General features: G+C 36.6%; 2 protein-coding genes across 2 annotated transcripts; one reads left to right on the forward strand and one right to left on the reverse strand.

The window, feature by feature from the left end:
* Positions 1 to 3062: 3062 nt before the first annotated feature.
* LOC100183955 (sodium/bile acid cotransporter) lies at positions 3063 to 7224 on the forward strand. Its single transcript, XM_002127470.3, has 5 exons — positions 3063 to 3413; positions 3948 to 4176; positions 4917 to 5133; positions 5574 to 5704; positions 6101 to 7224. Exons 1-5 carry the CDS (start codon positions 3158 to 3160, stop codon positions 6747 to 6749), a joined length of 1482 nt encoding a protein of 493 aa, XP_002127506.1. The 5' UTR covers positions 3063 to 3157; the 3' UTR covers positions 6750 to 7224.
* LOC100180015 (complexin-2) lies at positions 7096 to 12171 on the reverse strand. Its single transcript, XM_002127421.5, has 4 exons — positions 11799 to 12171; positions 10779 to 10957; positions 9458 to 9581; positions 7096 to 7804 (listed from the first exon to the last, which is right to left on the reverse strand). Exons 1-4 carry the CDS (start codon positions 11827 to 11829, stop codon positions 7722 to 7724), a joined length of 417 nt encoding a protein of 138 aa, XP_002127457.1. The 5' UTR covers positions 11830 to 12171; the 3' UTR covers positions 7096 to 7721.
* Between the last annotated feature and the right edge of the window lie 12393 nt (positions 12172 to 24564).

Raw genomic sequence — 24564 nt, forward strand, 5'->3', positions numbered from 1 at the left:
ATACGTCGTCACCGAAGCGTATACAGAGACATTTGATTGGTTAGCACATTCGGACGACTGCTTATATATATATACAGTGGGTTGGGGGAAGATGGGACACCTTTAGCACATGATATCCAAATATCCTGATCGCGTCTTTTAAACAATTAACAACGATCTAGGGGAGTCGTGAGGATACGCTTTTATAATTCTTTGCATTTTCTTTGTTTACTATCAAATTGGGCGGGAAAATAGATTGTAAAGGTGTCCCATCTTCCCCCATCCTACTATATATATAGCAATCTGTATTCTAAAACACGCATACCGGATTGCCTAAGCCTTAAATAACTTGGCTGATATAACTGAATCCGATATCGCTAATATCAGTTCGATCGATGCATAAGATTTGAATCCCATCTTTTATACACAGTGCTAGAGCTTCAGCATCGTTGTCAACAATTCTGCTCCGGCTTAAATACAAGTTTTCCATCCAAATAACAATAAAGAAACATGTAGTGTGCGTTTTTAAATCTATTGTACGTTTAGGAGTGTAAGCAATTAAAACTTTTTTTCTAGAAATTGTGACTCTTCTTAATAAAAGAAACGCACTTTTTTAAAGGACCTTTACTTTTATTAAAATAAGTATGTATCACTTACTTTTATGTTGTCTATCTGAGACACATTGGTAAAAAAGCCGTTCATTAAGTCGGATATGAACACAGTGCCAACAGCAACGTTGATGACGATTGAGTGACTCGCCGCCCTGACAACGTGCAGGAGGTTCATGACGTCATTTGGAAGAATATCTTCTGTGAGAGCGAAACGGCGAGGAAGTTTTGAAGCAATTTGTGCAGTAACCTCATCTGAACACATTTCTCTGCACCATTCACAGACTAAAAAAATCGTGTCCCGTCCTTCCCAATCCTATACTATGAAAATATTTTTACGTAGCGCGAAGCTAATGCGTGAAAGCTGAAATGTGGAAGCCTATAACACTTACCTAAAATTTAACCTCTTTTAGTCTGAATGAATACATATACCTTTATACATGAGTTTATTAAACAAGTAAATTGTACATAGTTTAAATGTTATTTAATCAATTTTAGAGATGGTCATAAAATATGATTTTTGTTGTAAAACATTTATGATTGTTGTTTCATTTTTTTTCTAATTGTGTGGTAGGCTACATTGCTTGTTTCTTACATATGATTTGATACAAACGTTTTATTTCCAATACAAACTAAAAAAAATAAAAAAAGTAGATTCTAGTTTTATAACTGCTGCTGCCCCACACACTAGTCCAGAAAAAAAGGACTTTGAAAAAATAGGTCTTGAATTCCAGGCGCATGGATATACAACGGCAATCTAGACGCGTGCGCAGGCAATTATTTAAAAACGCCTGCATAAAAAACGCAGCCGTGTGTTGTTTCAGCGTTTAGAGCTTGCTATGCTGTACAGTTTCGAGGCGTCGGAAGTTTAGTATACGCTGTAAGTTAGTATAGCAGGTTTCTTAGTACTGTGTAGTTAAATAGGCAAAAGCTGACGCAGGCTGTAAATAGATGAATGATTTAAAGTTCTATGAAATGATTTTAAAAATATTTAAAAGGAAGTAACATTATTTAGATGTTTTTACAACTCGCAAACGAAAAACAGCATTTTATGTTGTGCTTTTAGCAGTTTTAACAGTTGCTTGTAGTGGTACGACTGTATAACCAATTAATTGTTATATAGTACGGTGGGGGAAGATGGGACACCTTTTCAATCTATTTTCTCTTCCAATTTGGTAGTAAACGAACATTCAACGGTTTTTTATAAAACTTTATACTCACGGCTCCCATAGACCATTGTAAATTGTTTAAAACACGATCAGGATATTTAGTTATTATGTGTCAAAGGTGTCCCACCTTCCCCCACCCTACTCTATTTTCAGTTTATACAAGCTAAGATTAGATGATGTTGTATATAATATAACCCAAGTGCTAATTCGAAACTTAATCCCTATGTCTCATATTCACATAATTAACCCTCGTGGTCAAACGTAATTGCCTGCCCAGTTTCAACAGACAATAATCGTCCACAATTATATAACCCCTACTTTAAGTTCAATGTGTTCAACATTGGCATAAGCATCACTCGCAGGCCCTTATTGGTACTTATGTAATGTATGTTTTCGTTATTAACGTACTAGGCTGGGTATGTTTAATGTTATATGGCAGACGCTTTAGCTGTGTTAGTGTATGTGAGATATGAACTGGCTGAGACATTTCCAAATGTTAATTCTGTCACTGGTACCGATTAGGGGCTTTTAGCGCAGAAATTTTCGCCTTTCTGTTTAAAGTGTGGATTATAGCAGTTTGAGTCGTTAAAAGTACAAAGAGTGGCGGTGATAGCAACTGCGTGGATGGTGCCGGTGTGGATTTCCTGCTATAGTTGGCTAATTATAAACAAATCCGAAGCGCCAGCTTAGTTGAAACAACACGGAACCGCATCGCATTATGTCGCCATTCAGCCAAAGTCTGACAACTTAGATTACGTATATAGCAGAGAGAAGTTTGCGTCATCGGTCTTTATCACTAGTGAGCTGTTATTTGTTAGCCGACTTTAAATGAAAACATTATGCTTTACTTTGTGGCTATGTAGAGTAGAAATGCTGGTATACGAGTTATTTAACGAATCACAGAAAGGCTTGACTCTGAGGAAAATGATATTATAGTAGGGTTGGGAAAGATGGGACACCTTTAGGCTTTAACACATAATATCGAAATATCCTGATCGTGTTTTAAACAACCAACAACGGTCTATGGGAGTTGTAAGGATACGGTTTTTCCTTTTCTTCCTTGGATGTTCTTTGTTTACTACCAAATGGGACGAGAAAATAGAATAAAAAGGTCTCCCACCTCCCCCATCCTACTATATAGCAAGTCAAGGCAGACAGTAAAAACACCCGGATTCTCTGTAATGATGGAAGCGTCTCTTCCGCTATTCGTGCACGTCATATACGCGTTTGTGTACGTTTAGTTGCATAAACAGATAATTTAAAAGTATAAGCTTAATTTTAAAGTGGTCATTGTCCTTCAACTTTTACAACTAATTTTGTATCCGTTTTACACAGGCTGCGGTTAGCTTAATTAATACAGTGAAGAAAATTAGCTCAATCAATCATTTCTACTCTTCGCATATGGACAACAAATCTGATGTGTTAAGAATGCTCCCACACATAAGTACCGTACTGGATATCAACACATCAACAATGGCGGATAATTCAAGTTCACTGCTAGCCAGTTTAAACCGGACTGAACTGGATTTCGTCACCAATATAACGAACGATGGCATTCCGATCATCGACTTTTCAAACGATCCAACAAAGCTTGCAATGGACTCTGCAATTAAATGGTTTTCCATTTGTATCCTAATAGAAGTTATGCTCGGTTTAGGTAAGCACGTAATAAAACAATCACAGTTCTCGAAATGCACGTTTCTTTGCTTTTGAACGGGTTTTGCATACATAGCAACATAGTGCACAACATGCCTATTATTGTACTCGTATATAGTACTGTGGGGTATAAAATGGTATACCATTTAGCACGTAAATCCTATATTTTCTGACCGGATTTAAACAAATGACAACATTTTTTTACAGTCGCAGAGTTATGGTTACAATTATGTATAGTAGGGTGGGGGAAGATGGGACACTTTTCCATTATATTTTCTCGTCCGATTTGATAGTAAAAAAGAACATTCAAAGAATTATAAAACGGTATCCTCGCGACTCCCATAGACCGTTGTTAATTGTTTAAAACACGATCAGGATATTTGGATATAATGCATCAAAAGTGTCCCATCTTACCCCACATTACTATAAATATTTTTGTTTACTGCTTAGACAAAATGCCTAGTTTTGCATATTTTTGAACTTCTTCGTTTCCCATAGTACAACATATACCCAAAATTCTACTAATATTTTTAAGGTTGTGCTGTGGACATCGTAGTTTTAAAGGAACACATCAAACGTCCAATTGGAGTCGGCATTGCCGGTCTTTGCCAGTTCATTCTCATGCCATTGATAGTATTTGGGTTAGCACAAGCATTACACTTGCATAAGGTCGCTGCAGTTGTTATGCTAATAACTGCAAGCGTACCGGGTGGAACGCTTTCAAATATCCTTGCTTATTTAATGGAAGGGGATCTAGCTTTAAGGTAAGCATGTTGTACACATGTGTGTGATAATTGTATTGCTGTTTACATAAACAGATAACTATGTTTTGATGACCGATATGCACATCCGCTACTAATCCGTGAACAATGTGATTAGAACGCATCCATGTAATCGCCATTCAAGCCGCACTAAAAATGACGTAACAAATCGGTAAACACACGAACTGTTCGGTCTGAAAACAACAACAAAACGAGACATGACACGCAGACTCAACCAGCAACTTTGTCGTTTACATCATTTGTTAAACTGGGAAATTAACACGACATGCAAAGATTCATACATGAATGCGTTTTATTTACCAACCGTTTTAAAACGTCTAACTTATGTACGTTACCACAACGACCGCGTGTTTGTTATTGTTGTTCTTATAACAGGATATCGGTAAAGTACTGAGTAGTGTTTCTGTAATACTAAACTAATTAACCATACGTGGTTGCTAGTTTCCAGAACGACTTGTATATGCTACAATATTGTGTTTAGTAGTACTGTGGGATAAGATAGGATATCGTAAACATCTAATTTTCCTAATCGTGTGTTTAACAATTTAACAACGCTCTTAGAGTCGAGAGTCTATATATGGTATTTTGGAAATACTCTTTGTCTAATACTAAATGAGACGAGAAATGAAAATGAAAACCTTTTTTACCACGCCCTTAAATTGCATAAGAACATTCCAGACTGCCCATGCTTATAATAAAACATCTAATCTTCTGTCCTCTAGCATGCTTATGACATCATGCTCTTCCATCCTCGCTTTTGCTTTCATTCCTCTCAACCTCTTCTTCTACGGATCACAATGGATGCCGAAGGACACGGACTACGCGACTCTCATCCCTTACACGTCCGTACTCCTCTCTCTCCTCTTGATGATGATCCCAGTTGCTCTTGGAGTACTCGTAAACTGGAAGTTCCCATCTGTAGCGCTGAGGATAATCCTGGTAACTTAAAATGAAGATTTCTAACATATTGAAAGCATTAAGTTTAATATCCTGAAAATTGGCTTAATATGGACCTTTGATATATCCCCTTGCTGCTAATAAGACACCAAGTAGCTTTTGATGTACATCAAACTTGGCTGCATATATGGTAGGGTGGGGAAGATGAGACACCTTTAGCACAAAATATCCAAATTTCTTGATCGTGTTTTAAACAACTTACAACGGTCTCTGAGAGTCGTGAGCATACGGTTTTATAGTTCTTTAAATGTTCTTTGTTTACTACCAAATGGGACAAGAAAATAGAATGAAAAGGTATCCCATTTTCCCCACCTAACTATATATAACTTCTGTATAACGGCCATTATACAGCAACGTTCATGTATAATGTATTAGTTTAAGCAACTTTAATCTGCCCGTATCTTAAACCTGTAATCCGCCAGGTGTGTAAAATACTTCTATGTCTTACTATTGTCTGCTTGGCTGTGTTGTCGGGTCTACTGTACCGGGATTCACTTCTACGTTTCATGCCAAACGAACTATGGCTGCTGTGTGTCTTTATGCCAATGGTTGGGTAAGATAACAGCATTGGATAGTAATAGATATTGATGTTAAAAGTTGTTGCACGGCATGTTTAAATGAGGTGGATTTTTTTCTGTTTGACGTTCTGTGTTGCAAAAATTATAACAATTTTTAAAGCTTGATTTTAAGGTTACAGTATACGCACTCCCAGTTTGCTCACGCAGACGGCTATGTAATCAATGTCATGTAAAATATGCTTGTAGGCTTTGTTTAAACCAAATACCATGTTAAAACACCTCTCAAATGCCATATCCTCTCTGGTTTCTTAAGTCAAACTGAAAGTTCCAGTTGTGAATTACATAAGCCGACATAGCCTGTTGCTTAAAGCAAACGTTAAATACTAATGTGCTACGTTACTTTTTGTTCAAACTAGTTCATTTCATTTCAGATTTGGCCTCGGCTACTTATTCTCTTTCGTCGCCCGATTAAACTCGAAAACTCGCCGCACGGTAGCAGTAGAGACCGGTTGTCAAAATGGCCAACTGGGATGCGCAATTTTAAAAGTTGCTTTTCCAAATCACCTAATCGGAAGTTTTTTCGTCTTTCCTCTCCTGTACTCCGTGTTCCAGCTGATCGAAGGCCTTCTCTTGGTTGCTCTCTTCAAGCTCACTTCTTCCAAAGAAGAGGAGGAAGAAGAGAAGAAGTCTCCTCCACGATCTCCTATTCGTCCTGATGCGTTTGAGAGATTTAGGAAGATTTCAGTTTACGCCATCGACAAAGTACGACGAAGGTTCTCTCGCTCTTCAAGGTCAGACGACCGGAATCCGGTATGGGGCGATAAAGAACAAGGCATGACTGAATGTACTGTCCGCCCTAAAAGCGACCTTATGGCCTCTGGCAGCATTATAACGCCTGGAAGCAGCGCTATTATGTCGTCCGAGCCCGTCACCCCTGACGAATTACAGATGACCCGACCACCTATGCAAGGTCAAGCAACTGCAGAAACTGTTGTAGGGTCCGATATTAACAAATCTGACGATGAAGTCTTTTCGGAAAAAGTTGATTCTGGAATATCGAACCCTGCGTATCAGAATTGACCTTGCTTGCGACTTCAACCAAACAACATTAAAAAATCAATAATTTAACTGCCGAGCAGGCAGAGGGAAATGTGGTGTACGGTCGGGGTGGCTCAAGTCCCAGGAGGTTACTGCTTTGTGCTTCCTTAAATGTCATGAACTAAAACTGGGTTCAACATTTAGCAACAGTTCCGACTGCAGCGTAGCATGCCCTTAACTTCTAACCTGGCCAGTGGTTAACCCCTAGGTTCAAATTTTTTATCCATTTGAAAAAAAACTTATTTCAAATTAGCAATTTTCTGCAAAAAAATGAACTGTTGCAAACCCTTAGCCATTACACCTCTGCAACAACTTCAAACAGAAGCACTTCGTTTTGTAAATATAATTTTCTCTTGCATTGTATGTTCATTTAACAATATTCTACGCGTATCGACTATATAACACTCGCACACGTCACCAGCTTTTAGCAAAAATTTTCAACAAAATTTGCACAAACGAAAATACGTACAGTTTGTGATAACTTATTATGATAAGATTAGACGAATACAGGTTTACAACGAAACGCACCAGCCGACAGGAGTGTCTAAAGTGCAGCAGGTAATGGCGTAAGTCTAAAAATAGGATATCCATTGCACGTTATCACGCAGTGTTGTTGCTCTGTAAAATCAATAAGCTTAAAAGCATCGATGTACAAAAACGCGCATCCAAAACAGTCGGCGAAAAAGTATATTCTGCATTTGGATAGCGCTTATACATTTTCCACGTCACAGAAATGGGTTTATATATACATAGCAATTTATATTGCCTCGATTTGTTGAAAAATGAACGGAGAACTCTATAACCTTACAAAATTGCACGTATATTGATTGACGAATGTTGAAGTTAAGTACAAGGCCCACGTATAGGAAAAAGGGGGCAATTAAATATACTACACCCTTGGTTACTTCATATAACGAAAGTTTTATACTTCAATGGATGCCAATTACATAACACTCAGGATATAGTGCAACCGTCAGCGGCATTCGTCACTTTTTGTTGCAATTCGCTAAAGGTTTTTTCGGCTTGGCTGAGGACACCTGAAACAATTTATGATTACATATGGTAGTCTGAAAGTATAACGTTGATTAATGAAACACTATGAACCGCAAAGCCACTGTATATTGACACTTATTGATTTCTTTACAAAAATCGTTAACGATTTTAAAATCCGACGGTATAGTTTCTATTACATTTCCTACCATTTATATATATATATATATATGAATACCAATAGCATTTATATATATATATATATGAAATACCAAATATGTAAAAATTTATAACAGTATATTTTAAAACTAAAATCGACTTGAATTGTCGGGATAAAGTACAAGACATTGCCCTATAATATGAATACCGTATATGACATGCTGCTCTGTGCCCCGAATTAATGTCACGATATATATAACGGGCCGACGCTCCTCGCATTTAGCATTTAGAACGGTGCATTAATAATAATGATCAGTGCTCGCAGTCTCGAAACATTTTGTCGTTTCGGCTTTCGTGTAAAAGAAAACCATTAGTTTAATTGCTACCACGGACCTGTTAATGTCATATGCTCCGTCTACATTCGAATAAATGTAATTGGAAAGGGTCCTAAATTATCAGACACGCTATACGGTTGACTTGCCACACTAATTAAGCTGCGGATCAATGGAAAGTTGATTCTGGGACAATTCTATATTACAGTGTATGCACCATAGATCTCAATATTTATTTCATCGATTTCATCTCCGTATGTTTCTCATCGTGTCCGAAACCGAATTAAATTTATTGAATTCCGGATTTAAGTCGGAATAGGTTTGAGATGCCTGTTGCGCATGACTGCGCTGTACCGCATTGCGAAACCATAACACGCCCAACCAAGCAATGGTTGTTTCCTTAGAGTTTAAACCCAGGGCTAAATCCACCGTTTTGCACAGGTTTCTTTAACCGTTTACCCTAGAAAGGTGAAGTGTTTTGCAGACTCTTTTAATAACTATAGTTCCGCCACGCGCAGTATAATTTTGTAAACTAAATATTTCAAAATGTTGCTTGTTTTTTTTTTAAACCCGACTTTCTGGCATGTATTTGCTAACCGATGTTTTCATAAAAATTGTCTGTCGCAAATAGACTCAGAGAACCTGAGTAAACCGTGTCCCTAAAGTTCGAATTGATTTAACAGGACATTGAGTAATTATTACGTTTGCAATCGATTTAATTTACACGAATTATTTTGTGCATAATTTATTTGCTTAACCAACTGAACTTACTCTCGTCTTGCTGCCTTTTGCGTTTAGTAACGATTTAAAGTAGGTGTTTTGATAGGCGCCAAACGTTCGACGATTTTAATTTATTTGGAAGGTAAAAGTTATTATATATCGTAAAAAAAGCATACAAAATCTCATGTATAGAAGGGTGGGGGAAGATGGGACACCTTTAGCACATAATATCTATATATCCTGATCGCGTTTTAAACAATTAACAACGGTCTATGAGAGTGGTGAGGACATGGTTTCATATATTTTTGAATGTTCTTTGTTTACTACTAAATGGGACGAGAAAATAGAGGTATAAAGTGTCCCATCTTTCCCCATCCTACTGTATAATATCAAATATACATGTATAGGGTGAAAACGAAGTGTGTGCTTTAAAAATATAACTTAAAAAAATCAACTAAAAACACTGATGTTTAAACAGCAGCTACTCACTCTCCTCTTCCTCCTCCTCTTGCTCCTCCTCGAACGTTTGTTTCCTCCCCAACCTCCCAACTGTCTCCCTCTCCCGGTTCGCTTTCTCTTCCGCTTCAATTTCGTCTTTCCTCTTTAAACCATACTTCAAGAAAAGAGGTATTATATTGAAGGCGTATATATATAAGGTCTCATATAAACCCGCCACATATTTTTAACGGTCATATTTTAAAGGTCACATATAGAAAGTACAAGTAGTAGTAAAATGGTTCATGTTCTCATTGTTTTTTTTGCCCCATTCGGTAGTAAAAAAACATCTGTATACTTTGTAGCATTATAACTGGATGCTACTGTAAAAGTGTGCTGTTAACTGTTAAAAACAACAAGAAAAAGTATAGGATATTGTGTGCCAGTTGCTGCGCATGCTATCTTATCCAATAGTACTACATACAGTATGGGGCGGGGAAGATGGGGCACTTTTTTATTCTACTTTATCGCCCCATTTGGTAGTAAACAAAGAACATTCAAAGAATTATAAAACTGTATCATCACGACTTCCAAAGACTGTTGGTAACTGTTTAAAACACGATCAGGTTATTTGATATTACGAGCTAAAGGTGATCAATCTTCCCCCACCCTACTATATATTTATATATGTTTCAGACAACAGTAAGAATATTATTTAGCAAGCGTGTGTGTATAGTTACATAATTTTATAGTGGTGATCTCATTTAATTTGCGCTGGTGCTTAAAAATGCTTCCAAATACACCAATTGTTGGTAATAACTAATGTCAAAAGTTTAAATCTCAGGTCCCATGGCCTGTTCCCACCCACGTATAATATGATAGAATAGAAAGCATTCTGTTTACTGAGAATATCTAGGACAACCATTTCAATATTCATAGTATCGCAGTAGTGCTATGGAGAGTCGACAGATCGACATGTAAACGAATTTTCTTCGACCGCAGAAAGAAATAAAACCTGGTAATGTTATGCGAGTGTCGCTTTCAATTTAAGGCGCATAAAATATGACTGAAAATAAAACAAAATTTGCTGTTGTCGTATTTGTACGGTGTATATCTAAATGTGATTGTATATATGTATGCATACCACAGTAATTTGTATAACACCTACGATTCACGTTAAATCCGTTTGATTTATATAACATATGTAGTACGATGGGAGAAGACGGGACACCTGTATGGGAGTCGTAAGGTTACGGTTTTATAATTCTTTGAAAGTTCTTTGTTTACTACCGAATAAGACGAGAAAATACAGTAAAAAGGTGTCCCATCTTCCCCCACCCTACTGTATGTTTGCAAAAAAATTATTACTATTTACTTTGTCTCTAATTCTCTGTCTCTCTTTTTCTCTTTCTGCTTCCATCTTCGTGTGTTTCGCCTTTCTCTCCGCCTCCTGCTCCGCCATTGCCTCTAACTGCTCCTTCTGAGCCTCCTCTGCCTTCGGATCCGCCTCCTCTCCTCCCTTGTCCATCATTTTGTTGAGATCTTTTGTTGCTCCTGTAAAAACAAATAAAGACAAAATATTCAAAACATCAATTTTGGTGGGAATGCGAAAATTATAATCGGAGTCTCTATAGTTATAATCTTCAGTTACGGATTAAACATTGTCGGTTAAATTAGGCTTAAACCAACGTCTATACTAACTTTGGGTTAAACATTAGAGTAGGGTTGTTTGAGCCCTTTTTAAAGCCACCAGACACATACATTGTGTTAATTGTTTTGTAGTTTTTGTAATTTAAACTAAAAAAAAACAATAAAAGTTTTGTTTAAAAGACAGACACTGAGTTTCAAAATATATACCCTTCTGTATAGTATTCTGTTTGGACTATTAACAAAGCTGGTTACAATACGCCACGTTGTAATCAGGCCATCACAAAAACATAGTCTGTCGCGTTTCCCAACTCGTCGTTGCTTTATTAATAATTTAAGAATTACCGCCATTAGTGGGAACTGGACAGCGAGTTCGAAACGTTGTTTCCAGCCGAATTGGCGCCAATGGGTTAAAATGGCATTAACATAAAAAAGTGTTTTAAAGCATGAATAAGACTATTGTTTTTTTTCTTAAAAAAACTCATACATTCGGCTGTAATATTTTGATATGTGGAAATGGTAAGAGTCGGCATTTAAATGTAATGTCAGGAAATAGAATCGAGACGTGTGGTTGATTTTGGGCCTTGAGGTCTGAGAGAGAACTTAACGAGAGAACTGGTTTTCGGGCTTCGTTAAATTATTCAATACCTTTGCTACACAGTGTACGGGCCACTGAACAGACGTTTAGACAACGAATTTAAAAGGGGAATGAAATACTGTCCACAAACAAGTATTTAGTTTTTCTTACCTCCGAGTGCTTGCTTCACTATGAAATCCATGACAGCTTTATATGTTCGTACACTAAACAAAGAACTGTAAAAATATCGGTTAAAATGATTCTTCTTTCACATTCGCGACTACAGAATATTACAAAAGTTTTCTGCTGTAAAGTATGCACATTCTTACTTAACAGACATTGCTGGAAGCCTTATTCAAACAACTGTTAAACATTAAGTGCGCAAGCATGTGCGTCTTGATTTAGTGTTACAACGTATTTGCCTCCGGCTGAGCGTACATAACCTTTAGGTTTGTAATATCTGATTGAAGTTGTTTACGGACTCTATGACGTCACAAACTGACGGCAATTTCGTCTGCGGGCAGCTTTCAAAATAACCAAGCGACTTAATGAGCCATTTTACAACGTCTCTTTCAAATATTCGCGGTTATTTTATCCAAAAACCCAAAATCGACTATTGCCTGCCCTAACGCATCTGTGCCGCATGATCTAATCCTGTTTTACACAAGCTATAGACTGTTATATGCGACGCACGAACGGGTCGTTGTTAACCTAATCTGCGTTATTGACAAGCCGTCTACGGTTCAACTAGGTTGCCGAAATGAATACGCAGTGGTTATAGGTTATTCCGCTATACGACACCTTGAAACAGCTGAAGCTTAGTTGCCAGCAAAAGCCTACATATACTTTCAACTGTTCGTTTTCTCTCAGTATAATCTTGAAAATGGACATACGTAATTCTAATGCACAATACAGCCATATGTGCAACCAGTAGGTATAGATCCGACTTTCCATTTCGCCTGTCTGAACACTCGCAAATGTAGGCGTTCGCTGCACTGCAAACGAGTAAATAGAACGTTTTGGTCGCTGGTAACGGAACAGGGAACGAGAGAACTGGGCTGAGCGCCCGCCCAGTCGATGTATCGATCTTGTAATGGATTTCGATGGACTTTCAGCGTGCTTGCTGATGCGTCCACGTACAATCCTTTCGTTCTTATACTGAGCTTACCTGAAATCCGTAAAGAACATTTAGGGATATAAAAAATACTCATCTATAAACCTTACTCTGTTAAAATATAACTTAACTTATCCGTTGATGGCTCCCATACTAAAAGGCGGGCTTTCTATGAATTATACGCACCAGCAGGCGGAGGTGCTGAGCTTTATGCATATCGACCAGTACCACTGACAAATGTTGATCTCAACCCATATGGGAGTACAGACCTATTTAGTTCAGTAACTCGGGGACTTAACGCAAGATAGGTTCTTCCATTAAAATATATTATCCTTGCGTCTGCTATGTTTGTAGAGTGCTGGCTCTTAATTAGACTGGAGCTAATTGTCGAAACTTAATTTAAACGTATTGATTGAACCGAAGATTGGATATACAAACATTGGCGTTCTATTTATATGTGTATAGTTTCGTTTAAGCAGTTCAAACATAATGATAGGCAGAGTTTTTAAAATCCGTGTCGCATTTACGTCTCGTTTTGTTTTTCTAACACAAACATACAGTAGGGTGGGGAAAGATGGGACACCGTTTTATTCTATTTTCCCGCCCAATTTAGTAGTAAACAAAGAATATTCAAAGAATTATAAAACTGTATCCTCACGATTTCCATGTAGCGTTGTTATTGTTTAAAACATGATTAGGATATTTGAATATTATGTGCTAAAGATGTCCCTTCTTCCCTTATAGCATCTACTATGAAATTGCACGATATTCCTTTTTATTTATCTAATAATTTAAAAGTCGTCTTTATCACAGATAATATAATCTAACGTGCATATTCTATCTGAAACTCCATACCATCTCAAAAATCTTTTCTCCTATAGCTGACTATTGTACTCATAAATGTATATATGCATATATATATAAAATAAAAAATTAGAGCTCTTTCGCTGTACATACAAAATACAATCGCAAAAAAAAAAGTTCAAAAAAGTCTCAACGTATGGCCTATATATGTTTCGTATGCCCCGACCGAACCTAAGCACATTCTAAATCGATCGCTCTTGCAGTGAAACCAGTGTGCTGCTACATCTGCAATAAAATATTAATGAGCGTGCAATTAAAACTGGACGTAAGTGACCGATTTCTAGTTTCCTTTCTTTTTATTTTTTTAATGTCTGTCTGCCATGTGCTTTTCTGTATGGGGACTGTTATAATTTTTCATAATTAGCAAAGCGTATAAAATCCATTTGTTTTAATTACCTGAGTTCATTAAGCAAGATCATTTAATTACTTATGTATATTATCTAATCCTTTAATCATCCTATACGCTGGGTATCGATTCTGTTACAACAAGATGGGATGAATATCTTAGATCTTGGACTTAAAAAATACGTTAGGCGTTGCATGTATAGTATAAGGTGGGGGAGGACAGGACACCTTAAGCACATAATATTCAAATATCCTAATGTTTTAAAAAATTAAGAACGGTCTATAGAAGTCGTGAGGATACTTTTTACAATTCTTTAAATGTTTTTTGTTTACTACCAAATTGAACAATAAAAATGGAATGAAAAGGTATCCCACCTTCCCCCACCCTAGTATATGAATATGTTACTTCGTTTCATGCAGTATTGTAAACAAGATAGTAACTGAAACATGAATTATGTAACAGATTGTTTGAACTTGCAAAGTTTACGCTGCCACTGTAACGCAAACAGTTGCTAGGCCCAGACCGCGTTAGAAAGTGCGCAGCATGATCGCCACCTAACGACTTATTAAATTGGAAGCGTTGTACGTACGTTAGCGTTGTTGTCGCTTGCCGTAATATAGTTTGTCCTTTGAAGTTATATTCACCGAATTCGGTATTAAGTAATGTTTTAATTTTAAACTATAATATGCAACCATAATGCGTTCAATTTAAATTAAACAAGTTTTTTTCAATCGGTATCTTACAATACGTTGTCATAAAAAACGCAAAAATCATTAAAACAAGTACAAAAAGATCCATTAACTTAGTTGTAGTAGAACAAACATAAACGAGAATTCTAATTGGCGACTACAACTTTGATCGTTTAGCAATTGAAAGTAAATTCGTTTTCAATCTAAAATCTACCATTGGGATTTATAATTATAACTGCTTACCACATAATACATCGTAATATACGCCATAGGTACTTGTAAGCCTGCAGCCTATGTTTGAACTTGGCTGTACATAATACAAGTAGTTATGTAGCTCCTGTACTTAAGCCGTCAAACGCCTTTCAATCACTTTTACACTGTTTACAGCATGCGTTGCATTTCATGCGATTTTACGGCCAGAATAACTGCTGTGTTTTTACCTTGCTTTATGTTATACAGTAGGATAGGGGAAGATGGGACACTTTTTAACTCTATTTTCCCGTCCCATTTAGTAGTAAACAAAGAACATTTAAAGAATTATAAAACTAAATCCTCATGACTCCCATAAACCGGTATTAATTGTTTAAAACACGTTTAAGATATCTGGATATAATGTGCTAAAGGTGTCCCATATTCCCCCACCCTACTATACTTAAAATATAGCTGTTGTAGTAATATAGTAGGTTGGTTTAAGATGGTAAATGTTTTCCCTTTCTTTTATCTTCCCTTTTGGTAGTAAACAAAGAATATTTTCAGAATTATATCTACAATATAAAAACTTTCAATTGTATCTTTGATTACGGTACCGAAGATTTAAAAATTTTTTAAACGAAAAGACAGGATATATATATATCACCGTATCTTCACGACCATATAAAAATAGCTTTGTTAATTGCTAAAATACGATTAGAACATTAGGCTTTTTGTGCCAATCTTACCCAAGAGTACAAACAGTTATGAAACGTNTGTACCTAAACTCGTCCAGCGCCTTTCAATTATTTTAACACGTATGGTGGGGAAAGATGGAACACCCTTTCATTCCATTTCTCGCCTCATTTGGGTGTAAACATAGAACATTTAAGGAATTATAACACCGTACCCTCACGATTTCCATATACCGTTGTTAATAAAACACGATCAAGATATGATTTGGATAAGATTATGTATGTATTCAATCTCTTTTAGCGTCCTATTTATTGGTAAACAAATAATACAGAATTATGTAGTATAGCATCCTCACGATTTAAAATGTTGTTGTAATTGATAATAGCACAATTAATCAATATATAGTAGGGTGGGGGAAGCTGGGACACCTTTTCGTTTCATTTTCTTGTCTCTTTTGATGGTAAACAAAGAACATTCAAAAAATTATAAAACCGTATCCTTACGACTCCCTTAGACTGTTTTTAAATGTTTAAAACACGATCAGGATATTTGGATATTACGTGCTAAAGGTGTCCCGTCTTCCCCCACAGTACTATATATATAGTATAGTAGGGTGATGGAAGATGGGACACCTTTTCCTTATATTTTCTCGCACCGTTATAGGGATATTTGGATATTAAGTGCTAATGTTGTCCCGCCTTCCCACAGCTTGCTATATTATGTGCTAATGGTATCTGTATTGCCCCACAGTACTATAAACAAGTTATGAAACTTTATTTAATTTCGTCCAGCGGCTTTCGATCACTTCATAACGTAAAGTTCCGCTGTTTTTCGTACAATTTTGTGGTCATTTAATTGCTGTTTTAACCGTATGGCTTGTTTTACCAAAAAAGGAACTATTATAAAACACATCGCCATTTGCGTGTTAATGACAGCGTACAGATACAAAACTATTTCCTGGAAACAACGTTTGTGATCCTTATCAGATTAACTGGTTTAGTGTTACACCGTCACTATAAATTAAACATCCTAAAAATGACTGACAATTTCTGAAAATTTGCATACAAGGTAATTACGTGAATTAAAACGGGTAACATATTTTTAACAGTTTCTCTTTCGAATCTGATTTTTCTTTTGTATTAATTCTATTTAAAAGAAACAGATCCAGAAATATTTGATTTCGAATAAATGAAATTAACTCAATATATTGACATAGCAAAAAAGTTTTACAGATGACGTTAAATTCCTAAGAAACGGCTTTTAGGTATCCTTACAGTTGTCCAAAGATTAGTGAGTTATGAGGTCAAACAACGCTAAGGTGGTTTTAATCTATCCATCTGTAAGCATGCTGCTGTAAGTCGGTTGGTTGCGACACCGACATGTTAGGAGCAGAATCTTGTTTCTCTATTAGCACTGCTCTCAAACTTGTAAGAGAAAGAAAGAGAAAGAAAATGAGAATAAATAGGGATTTTTGCTCCTTTCGCACATGGGAATTGGTTATTGGATTCACGTTTACAATTACGGTAACGATTTTCCGATTTTGAAATAAAACTATCCTTGAATAACATGCGAGACAATAATACACTTTATATTAATAGTTGACCTATTTATAAAGAAAACAGCATTATTGAAAAAATAATATGTCACTTCTTTTACAGTAAATTTTAAAAACAAACAAACAGTAAAAACGAACCTTGTTACAGGAATATGCTATTCATATATTATTGTACATGAGGACAAACACCTATTCAGCAAACGTTTAAGAGGACGAATATTTTTAAAACAAATATTTTTATGAGCGGTTGGAAAACAGACATGCGATGTAAGAGTAACTGAATCGGTATGTTTACTAACACAATATAGTTATGGATGACACATATGTGCTGGTTTAGTACCATGGGGCAAGATAGGATACTGTCAATATACTTAAATCCTATATTTTCTTGTCGTGTTTTAATAAATTAACGACGATCTTATACAGTCGAGCTGTGGGTATTCTGTGTGTATTTTGTTTAATACCAAATGGGACAAAAAGGAAAAGAAACATGTCCCATCTTACCCCACCCAGTTATATATAATTTTGTGGAACTCTCTTGGACCACCGCGGCAAGTGTAACTTAGTGTGAAATTGACGATTAAACAGGTCGTCGGTCGCGCTAAACTAATAATACTTTAATCAAATTTAAAGCCAAAATGAACTGCCGAGGTTATCACGGGTTATTGGGTCAAAACACGTACCTAATTATGGCTGTGTTTTCTGGTAACACCGCTTATTTTTACGGTCGCGCAATAACACCGTAGCATAAGAGCACAGCCACGTGTGAAACGGGCATGCCAATATCTCATAAAAAGTCGCCCTCGCCAGGCAACGGTTTACCGCAACACTGGGTGTATCCTCTCCCAGTGTATGGTACTGTAGGGTAAAATGAGACACCTTTAGTTTATAATATCCCGCATTCTCTATTTTTAACGATTAACAACGCGCTTTTAAAGTAGCAAGAATATGCAGTTATATAATTCTTTGAATTTTTTTGTCCGCTATTAAATGGGACGATAAAATGAAATGAAAACTTGTCCCATCTTACCTCAAGTGTAAATGCAAAGCTTAAATGCTAGATGGCCACAAGACCAATCGATTGGTAAATGTGTAATTGCACTTGCCGGGATAACACAAACCCTCATTGATGAAGTTACTTTTGGAGTAAAAGCGGCATTGATTAAAATCCCTTGCGGCGTATATATTGGCAGCGGTCGAGCTATGACCCGCTTGGACCTATTTACATTATACAGCGCAATTGTAATTCAATTTAAACGGCTTGTTTCACGGATGGTGTTGTTTTATAAGGAACAGCGGTTTTAAGCGATAATTGGCGCATAGAGTGTTTAGGAATGTCACGCTACATGAATATAGATTTATATTCAAATATCGAAATAATTACGTTTCGCTGCCACATAAACGATAAAATTACCTTAAATGTTTGTTTAAGAGAAATATATTCGGTCAAAGCAAACCCGTTTCGGTTATTTTAGAATTTACTACCGACAGCAAAAGATAGCGTATACCGTCCTTTAAAACAATCATATAGTATTGTGGGGGACACCTTTAGCACATAATAACCAAGCATCCTGTTCGTGTTTCAAACAATTAACAACGGTTTATAGGAGTCGCGAGGATACGGTTTTAAATTTCTTTGAATGTTCTTTGTTTACTACCAAATGGAATGAGAAAGTAGAATGAATAGGTGTCCCATCTTTCCCCACTCTGCTATACCCTTTATTATAGCTCAATATAGTGTCCACATATCAAAAACATATATTAAAATTAAGTTTGTCAACACTTATGATTTAAAATCCACTCCATACAATTTTCTTGATGAAACGAGTTTAATATATGAATGTGCTCATTGTGTATTTTGGGCAGATGGTAATTTGTAAGCGACGTGTGTGGGTACATGTTATATGATAGATAATAATATACATCTTTAGCAATACTCAATCCGTTAGAGGTTTGGGTATAGATAAAGACATATTCGTATCGATTTTATTTCGATGCAGCACTGCAAATCGTATATTAGTTCCTTGGTACATATAGTAGGGTGGTGGAAGATGGGACACCTTTAGCACATAATATCTAAATATCCTGATCGTGTTTTAATTAATTAACAACGGTACATGGGAGTCGTGAGGACACGGTTTTATAATTCTTTGAATGTTTTTTGTTTACTACCAAATGGGACAGGAAAATAGTATAAATAGGTGTCCCATCTTCTCCCACCCTACTATACATTATTAAATTTTACAAAACGTTCAAGGTGTAAGCATCGTACTGTTCAATATATTATGCGCCCGAATCTCGGCACAGATAAAGCTTTAGTTCGGATTAAGTTAAGATCTCAGTTAGACTGGAATTCATTTATATTTAATGAAGCTCTCGCCAAGTTATTCGCTGAACATTTGGAAATGCCAGGCTGTGTTGAACGATTGTGGAAACTCTGTCGTCAGCATATAGACAAGCAATAGGAGTTGAGTACTTGAAAGGAAGGTTTTCGCCGAATTGTGGGCAGCCGATAAGAGCAGACTGTTTAAATTCCCCACTTGTTTTGAATGTCGCGGTGATTTATTTAGCGTGGCGTTGTTTAAGGAGACGCCAGGTCGATATGCTTCTTGGTATGAATAAACTAATGCTTCGTTTTTTTACCGAAAAGCTTACTCTTTAAATTTTAATGGTTGTACCGACGCAATAAAACCAAATCGTCATTCAGAACGGATCAATTATTAATAGCGCCTACGCTTCGGCGGCTTCTCGGCTGGCCTGGATTTTTAATTAACGTACCCAAAAGCTAAGCAGTAATTTTTGACGCGCAGGTAAACAGCGGGTGAGTTAGACACGTTAGAAGAAATTAACTTTGCTTCTCCGCGTGTGACCTTTTCATTGAATTCCTGTTGCGTGGATTACAAAGGCCAAGGTTGCACGCTGCTCTCCGCGCGAAGCGAGAGTAAGAAAGAGAAAGGCGCCGCGGGAGAAGTGGGAGTAATTTCGGAGCTGTGAGGAGAGCGCTGTCTAAATATTTAATCGTTGTATAAACTGCTTACTACACAGTGATTTATTGATTTTGGACTGGCTAATCAACTTTATATATAAGTAACTGTAGTAAGGCTTTTAAAAACATGGTTTGGTATAATTATTTCTCTGCCTGAACAAAAACAATAGTTTTGTGAAGAAATCGAAACGTGGCTTAAAAATTTAAATTACTTGTTGTCGGCGTCTGTTTTTAACGTGCTTATTCGGCAAGGCGAGTAATGGAATCGACGGCTAGGTATTCCATCAATAATTAAAGGCGATCTTGTCGCAAGCAGGCTCTTTTTTGTTCTGCGGTCGCCACGTCCACGTCTTCGTTGGTGTACGTCATGGTGTTAATCGAATTTCACCGTCCGAAGAGCAAGAGGTTTCGCCGCATGTCTACGATTGCGGTCGTTAAACGGCACGATCCGTATCGAAAATTGCTTAACAAAACAGAGCTAAATTGACCAGAAATCAAAACGTGTTTTAAACTGAGACCTGAGTCTCGCGCAGCTGTTGACGGGAGCTAATTGGTGGTTATTATGCGTGACGTAATAATTAACCGTTTGTTACCAGGCAGCGGGATCTTACGTGTGCCTGTTTTGTGTCGTCCGTGACGGTTGATTGCTTGTTTGAAAACGAAAGGAGAAACAAGGGAAGTTTTAAAACTTACAGATAAAATAAATGAACTTTTCTTTGTTTACCTGAGTTTTGTGACTATATTTAGTTCGCCCTTTAAAAAAATCAAAGTTCGTTTACTTCCTTTCTTTGAAATCTGTCCATTTCCGTAATGTCTGCTCACGCGTTAATAATTTAACGCTTTTTATATGCATTGTACGATTATAGAACCGACCCCAGTGACGGAATATGCCTTAATTTTGGAAGGCGCGAAGCGTGGACAACAAATTGTGAATAATTCATTACGGTACAGTTCGTCGCTGACTTACACAGTTTTCTTCGGTATTTTGGCGTGTTTAATGCGTCGACATTAATACGTGTGTCAACATGTTAGGCACATATTATAACAGAGTGGTCCAGAATACCAAACGCAACGAGCAATAGGTATGTTATATTCCCTGGTTTCACATACGCTGTTTTAAATCTAGGCAGGTAAACTTTACTTTGATATTTTATTGATTCTTTTGACCTTTTAAAAAGCGATTAACCGTTTTTTGCACAAAATGCAAACCATGTCGCTTTCAATTGCCCCCGGTCGTTTATGTTATTGCGGTACGATGGCCTTTTTGTATCGCGACTATCATTGTTTAGGTTTAAAATTGATGAGTTTTAATGTTTCGTGTATTTAAAAACTGTTAATTTTTTGACAAATTTGAATTTTGTGGTAAATGTATGTCGTAGTTTTAATTAACTGTTGCAATACGATATGCATTAAGTTAGTTTGCAAAATGTGACAGTCGCAGATAATTCTTATCCCTGCTGGGTGGAATTCATAATTACTGAGAAGAAACTTGAAACGAATAGGGAGGGAAGGAGAAGGAGAAGGAAAGAGAAAAACGAGAGAGGCGTGAGTAGGATGAGAACAAAATACGCATGTGATTGATTGCTGTGGGTGGGGTATCGGTAAGTAACATATTGCTCTGCCTTCTGTTACACTATCAACAAATACATGCTGAGTTATAGTATAACTGACTTCATTACACGCCGTATTTAACACTTGCGCAAAATCTTGTAATCCACAAATACTAAACCACACGCAAATGACAAGCGTAATTAATTTATGTAATAAACCGTACTTATATTAAAAGTAAATCCACGTAGATATAGTAATATTAATACCACAAATCTATAAAGCACATTTAAACGCGCGTTTAAAGTAAATAGTAATTTATAAATCAAACATTAATTATAACATTATAACCGTGTCCCCAAATCAACGAAATTTTAACTTTTGCCTAAAAATTAAAACTTTGTTAAACTCGCTGTCAAATATTTTAAATTTTCGCGAGGTTGTTGCTGTTTTAAATATTACAACAGTCTCACGTTACCCGGATGACGCAATGATTTGTTATCTTAATCCGGTAAATTCGACAGCACTTAAAACACAACGCAAATCTTAAAATTGTGGTTAAAAGTAGACCAGTTTCGTTTTGGTATATTACGCATTTTGAAAATAAAAAACTTTTTGGACAAAATGCTAAGAAATACGGAAGAAACAAAATTTAAGTTCAACGAATTGTGTTTTATGAGATATAAAGTGGGGTGGGGAATATGGGACACCTTTTCGTTCCGTTTTCTCATTTTTGTGGTAGTAAACAAAGAATATTTAATGAATTATAAAACCGTTTTCTCACAACTCCCACAGACCGTTGTTAATTGTTTAAAACACAATCGGGCTATTTGGATATTATGTGCTAAAGGTGTCCCACCTTCCCCCACAGTACTATATACTTTGTTTAAAACCATGAGTCATTATTCAAGTTGCATCTTGAATAACGTTTTTGCATAAGTAATTGTATGAACAAGGATACATTTAAAAGTGATAAGGCTTTACACGTCTTTAGTTGCAAAATTCCCGCGTGTGTTGTTGCAGCATTTTAATAGGAAACAGGAAATAGTGCATTTCAAAGGCTCCAGGCTAGAGGTCGGGCAGCAATTAAACCGCTTCACCGAATAGCCAATATCTACACACAAGCTACTACATACTTGGCAATGCATTTTGCACTGTATATTTGTAACCAGCAAAGAGCTTGCGTTTAAAATACAAGCTTGTGTTTGTATACGCGTTCAATTGTATTCAGATCAGAAGGCGTGTTTGTGGCACGTTTAATGACTGCGTAATTAGAAGGCACTTATTGCCACATTGTCTCTTTTACGACTAGGTGTATGTATACAAAGACGGTCGTTAGTTTTGATTTGATATTTCAAACGACAGTAAATGAAGCTTGTCACAAATTTTGAAGTGGAGTACTGTGGGGGAAGATGGAACACCTTTAGCACATGGTATTTAAATATCCTGATATCGTGTTTTAAACAATTAACAACGGTTATGGAAGTCGTGAGGATAAGATTTGTAATTCTTTAAATGTTCTTTGTTTACCACAAAAAGGTGTCCCATCTTCCCTCACTCTACTATATAACCTTTAAAATTAACGTGCGTATTTAGAGCACAATACAAGGTTGTTGCTAATTGTGTTGCAAATTCTATATTGAAACAACTTAAGCCTGTCATTGTCTGTTGCGGTGTACTATGGGTTGAATACGTGTTTCGTGTTGTGACGGAAATGTTACAGTTGCTCATACACAGACGCCATGCCTTGCCCCTTGAGACTTGCCTGTAACCGAGGTCTTGGCGGGCGGTGAAGCGTATGCTGAGTGACTGATTAGTCTGATCAAATTCAGCGACGGCATCAAATGCGTTCTTAATTAGTAAGGCGTGGGCCATTGCGGGTAGACCGAGCTGTTATATCTTTACACCAACGCAGCTTAACAAATAATATGGTAAAAGTAAATATGTTTCAAATTTTCGCAATGTAATGCCACTTTTGGATATATAACTTGCAAGTGCCAAGCCAGCGGTGCCAAACGGTAGTGGCAGGGGTCGTGTTCTCTTGAGATTAAAATTGAAGAAGCTTAATTTGAGCGCCAGACCGAGCGCCCAGTTAATTTCGATCAATTGGAGAGACGAATGAATTTAATTCAGATTTCCACCAAGCACTTCGTGCCGCTGTTTAATGCAGCCAATGTCTAAATTGCTGAGTATTGATTCACAGTAACTGCACCGTGTAATGTCTTTGTCTGCTCTCTATTCGCTGCGAGTTTAAAATAGAAAATCTGAACCACTGTCTTAACGTGTCCGGACACAGAACCAAATGTGCATAACAAATATGCAAGTTGACATTTAAAGGTTACGTAGCCTATACATTATCATATTAAAGTTTCGGTGAAATGTTATACTACATGATAAGATGGAAACTATAAGCACATACTATCCCATATTTCCCATTTTTAACAATTAACTAGATCGTATAGAGTCGTGAGGATACGGTTACATAATTATATAAATATTTTTGTGTTAGCAAAATAGATAGGATAAAGTCGAATAAAGACATTAACCATCTCGGGACAGCACATAATATACAAACATATTTAAACAATTAAGAAAGGTCTATAGGGGTCGTGTGGATGCCGTTTTATAATTTCTTGAACGTTCTTTGTTCACGACCGAATGGGACGAGAAAATAAAATAAAACCATGTCCCATCTTCTCCCACCCTATACCATACTTTAACAACTTCTAACATATAAACCCACAACTAAAAAAATCTCCTTAATTTAGCATTATAAATTTAATTTTAAAAACAGTGCAGTTTTACAGTTTCGTATATTAAATCTTCGACATTTAAAGTAACGATGATTACCTGAAACATTACAGAACAATTCCCTCTCCCAATGAAGCTAATAAGAGAGATTAAATATTGATGTAGTCTGTATGTTTGGTGCCACTTTCGGGTCGCGCGG

This window comes from Ciona intestinalis, chromosome 8, assembly GCF_000224145.3.
Source record: "Ciona intestinalis chromosome 8, KH, whole genome shotgun sequence".
In the NCBI taxonomy this organism is placed as follows: Eukaryota; Metazoa; Chordata; class Ascidiacea; order Phlebobranchia; family Cionidae; genus Ciona; species Ciona intestinalis.

Bases quoted from the DNA above. Each gene is read 5' to 3' on its own strand.
- LOC100183955 (XM_002127470.3), top strand. From the start codon at position 3,158: ATGGACAACAAATCTGATGTGTTAAGAATGCTCCCACACATAAGTACC. The intron at 3,414-3,947 runs GTAAGCACGTAA...AATATTTTTAAG, and splicing joins AGAAGTTATGCTCGGTTTAG to GTTGTGCTGTGGACATCGTA. The intron at 5,705-6,100 runs GTAAGATAACAG...ATTTCATTTCAG, and splicing joins GTCTTTATGCCAATGGTTGG to ATTTGGCCTCGGCTACTTAT.
- LOC100180015 (XM_002127421.5), bottom strand. From the start codon at position 11,829: ATGGATTTCATAGTGAAGCAAGCACTCGGAG. The intron at 10,958-11,798 runs GTAAGAAAAACT...TTGTTTTTACAG, and splicing joins AGTGAAGCAAGCACTCGGAG to GAGCAACAAAAGATCTCAAC. The intron at 9,582-10,778 runs GTAAATAGTAAT...CTTTTCTTGAAG, and splicing joins GACAGAGAATTAGAGACAAA to TATGGTTTAAAGAGGAAAGA.